The 3,903-nt window shown below is 40.8% G+C and overlaps 1 protein-coding gene across 3 annotated transcripts in view; it reads left to right on the forward strand.

Annotated features, from left to right (window-relative positions):
• Fam126b (family with sequence similarity 126 member B) overlaps nt 1-3,903 on the forward strand; it is a 53,281-nt gene that overhangs the window by 21,401 nt on the left and 27,977 nt on the right. For 2 of the 3 annotated variants that reach the window (XM_013353476.2, XM_005366339.2), the window contains exons 3-4: nt 212-283; nt 970-1,071. In XM_013353476.2, the coding sequence (XP_013208930.1) occupies nt 233-283; nt 970-1,071 (153 nt within the window). In that variant the 5' untranslated portion in view covers nt 212-232. Of the gene's footprint in view, nt 1-211; nt 284-969; nt 1,072-1,723; nt 1,783-3,903 lie in introns of those variants that run through there. The other variant, XM_026788842.1, reaches the window with a different exon arrangement.

The following is a 3,903-nucleotide window of genomic DNA, read 5'->3' on the forward strand; positions in this document are numbered from 1 at the left end:
ATTTATTTATTTATTTGTTTGTTTGTTTGTTTGTTTGTTTTTTCGAGACAGGGTTTCTCTGTGGTTTTGGAGCCTGTCCTGAAAAAATTTAATTGCACTCCAAACAGAGTAGAAGCCTCTCTCTGAAATACAGCTGAGTGTCTTGGTTAGTGAGATGGATATATTACAGACCTTTGGTAATCTCTGTAGGTAATACTGTCTTACATTTCAGATAACAGAAGATTAGAGAAAGATGCTGGGGTCCGAGCGAGCTGTGGTGGAAGAGTGGCTGTCAGAGTTCAAGGTAGCGTGTCCAGGGCTACCATGTCTAAGGGTACCATGTCCAGGGGTACCGTGTCCAGGGTACTGTGTCCTGGGGGTACTGTGTCCAGGGGTACCATGTCTAAGGGTACCGTGTCCCGGGGGTAGCGTGTCCAGGGTACCGTGTCCAGGGTTAATGGCACTGATCCGCCCATCGGCGTCCTGCAATGTGCTTCCAAGTGGAAGTTGCAGAGTGTGGAATTTTACTTCTTTATTGGTGCTCTTTTCGAGTATAACTAATATGAATAAGGTCAAAAGAATTACGTAGAAATAAAAATAGTTGTGATTAAAATATGTCCAGTAGATGACTGAAGTCTTCAAGTTTTAATGATAATATTTGTTTTCTGCTTTGATTTCCAATGACTTAAAGTCAAATAGTTTTGGTAGAAAACTATGTAATGTAGACTTACGAAGTGTGTTTTGTAAAAGCATGAGTAAAAGTAAGGAAATGTATCCTGCTCTCTTTTAGGCTCGATTACGTTACAGTGAAGATATGGGACTTGTAATCATTTTGTGGCTAAACAGTTATTTGTATGTTAATTACTTGATATTAATTATATTACTTTAAATTTTCTTATTTGTCGCTTCTTTTATCAAGTAGCACCCATGTAAAAGAAACGTGTTTCCTGAATGTGAAATCCATTTTGCTGTTCCTTGGTTTCATCTTAGGCACTACCTGACACTCAGATCACCAGTTACGCAGCGACTCTACACCGGAAGAAGCCCCTTGTCCCGGCGCTCTATAAAGTCATTCAGGACTCGAACAATGAGGTAGGAAGCCTTTGAAACAGTAAACTCCAAATAGTAAGGTGAAGTTTTGTCCGATTTCTCTCTCCCCGTGGGTCTGGAAAGCCGCTCTTCGCTCTCCCTCTGGTAGTTGCTTTGGCTTTCCCCGCCCCATCTTCTTACATTTGAAGATGCCTTGGTCTCTTTTCCTGGTTGGAGGTGGTGTGCTTTGGTTCTCAGCTGCAGTCACCCTCATCTCCATGATTGTGTATTTAATGTATAGTTTTTTTGTGTGTGTTCTGGAGTGTTCCTTCTCTGGAAAACAAATCTTAACAGTATACAGATTCAGCCTTCTTTATTTTAATATCATTTACTTTTAATTTCTTAATACTGTAGAGATATTTACAAGCATTCTGATCAGCTGTGAACCGATAACACAAAATTATGCTGTTTATTAAGCTCTCCTGGAAGTTACCAGAGGAAGTGCTTTTGGGAACCTAAATTGTGAAGATCAGTAACTTAGAATAACAGTTCACTGTGACTCACTCTGTGGTAGATGGTAGAGTGCAGCAGCCGAGTCTGTCTGTTAGCTTAGGCCAGATGCACACAGTGACAGGTAATTTATCCACTGGATTCATGTATGCTTTGACATGAAAATGAAAGGAGCACACAGGAAAGTAGCTTCTTATCTTCCCAGATACAGCCTCCCAGAGTGCCTCTGCTGTGCACTGCAGCGAGCTGAAGAAGTCCCGGCAGGTAACCGTCTCTAACCGGCAGCCTAACTGAGAGTGCATCCCTATTTTGTCTTCTCACTAAAAGCTTGCTTACTGACCTCCTCCTTCCCGTCTCCTGTGTTTGGACTGGCTCTCAGACTTGCATCTGCTCCTTTTTCTCCTGCAATATATTGCTGAACTGTTAAAACTTCAGACGCGGGCTGTGTGTGTCGGTGCATAGGTCGGATACACACTCGGGCACACACATCTTTAGTCAGGAGTGTTTGAAATTTTCTAAATAATGATGTTTACGCCCTGCCCCTCATCTTGCACTGCCTAACATTTAAGCTTTGCTTATTAAAAATTATTTGTTTTATGCATTTCTCTTTAGATTGTAAGCTCTTCATGGGCAGCGGTCGTATAAACTGTTTATCATGTATGTAATGAATAAGTAGTAAATGTGTGCTTGGGATGTGGTTCAGGGGTTAAGTGTAAATAAAAGTAAATATTGATCAGAAAACAATTAAATGCAAAATGATTCTAGTACTAAATCTTTTGATTCAGTACTTAAAGATATGAATAGTGTTCTCATTTTTAAAAAAACTTAAGGCATTTTTAAAATTATTCAGACTATTGTATATTATTGTGCTTTATAATAACACATGAGGCAAGGTCATGGGTCAAAATGGAAACCTCAGCTGGAGAAATCCAGGCTGGAGACTTGGCATTTGTTGTCATTATGAACCTGCAGGGCAGGTCTGGGTTCCACCCTTATTACTGCCAAATCAGAAGGTTTTAATTCAGACGTCTGAAAACCCAGGGACCTCATAACTGTTGTGCACAGTAGTCGTAGACAGGTGCGTCTTAGGTCCTGATCTTATTGTATTCTGAAGCATCGTCAGATGTGCTACCGAGATGTTATTTCAGAAAATGGCCATGCTCTATTTAATAGGAACTGAACTTAGGACAGTCTTAAAAGCAATGCTGCTTTAAAGACATAAATAAAAGTCGTTGATATGAACTTTTAGAGTTTAATTTTGCATATTGTGACTACCTATGTTATAACTTAACTTTTATTTGTTTTGTTTTGTTTGTTTTTCAGGACAGGGTTTCTCTGTAGGTTTGGAGCCTGTCCTGGAACTCACTCTGTAGACTAGGCTGGCCTCGAACTCGGAGAGCCTCCTACCTCTGTGTCCCTCCCGAGTGCTGGGATTGCAGGTGTGCGCCACCACCGCCCGGCCATTATAACTTAACCCTCAACCTCCACAGCAACAGTGCTGCATTTTCTCTCTCACTTTAACAGGACCCTAGTCACCCTGGTGGTTCTTAACCCTCAACCTCCACAGCAACAGTGCTGCGTTTTCTCTCTCACTTTAACAGGACCCCAGTCACCCTGGTGGTTCCTTCATTTTCAGTCCTCCACTCTGTCAAGTCCCCTCTGTGCATTTGATATTTTCTTTTTTTTCTTTTTTTAACGATCTTTTTTCTTTTTTTTACTTGATATTTATTGAGCTGTACATTTTTCTCTGTTCCCCCCTTCAACCCTCCCCCAAGGTCCCCATGATCCCAATTTACTCAGGATATCTTGACTTTTTCTACTTTCTACTTCCCATGTAGATCTATGTAAGTCTCTCTTAGTGTCCACATTGTTGTCTAAGTTCTCTGGAATTTGGTTTGTAGGCTGGTTTTCTTTGCTTTATGTTTTAAAACCACCTATGAGTGAGTACATGTGATAATTGTCTTTCTGTGTCTGGGTTATCTCACTCAAAATAATGTTTTCTAGTTCCATCCATTTTCCTGCGAAATTCAAGATGTCGTTATTTTTTTCTGCTGTGTATACTCCATTGTGTAAATGTACCACATTTTTTTTTTATCCATTCTTCGGTCGAGGGGCATTTAGGTTGTTTCCAGGTTCTGGCTATAACAAACAAAGCTGCTATGAACATAACTGAGCACATGTCCTTGTGGCACGACTGAGCATCCTTTGGATATATACCCAAAAGTGGCATTACTGGGTCTTGAGGAAGTTTGTTTCCGAATTTTCTGATAAATCACCACACTGACATCCAAAGGGGCTGTACCAGCTTGCACTCCCATCAGCAATGCAGAAGTGTTCCCTTTCCCCACAACCTCTCCAGCATAAGTTGTCATCAGTGTTTTTGAT

This window comes from Microtus ochrogaster, unplaced genomic scaffold (genome assembly GCF_000317375.1).
Source record: "Microtus ochrogaster isolate Prairie Vole_2 unplaced genomic scaffold, MicOch1.0 UNK8, whole genome shotgun sequence".
In the NCBI taxonomy this organism is placed as follows: Eukaryota; Metazoa; Chordata; class Mammalia; order Rodentia; family Cricetidae; genus Microtus; species Microtus ochrogaster.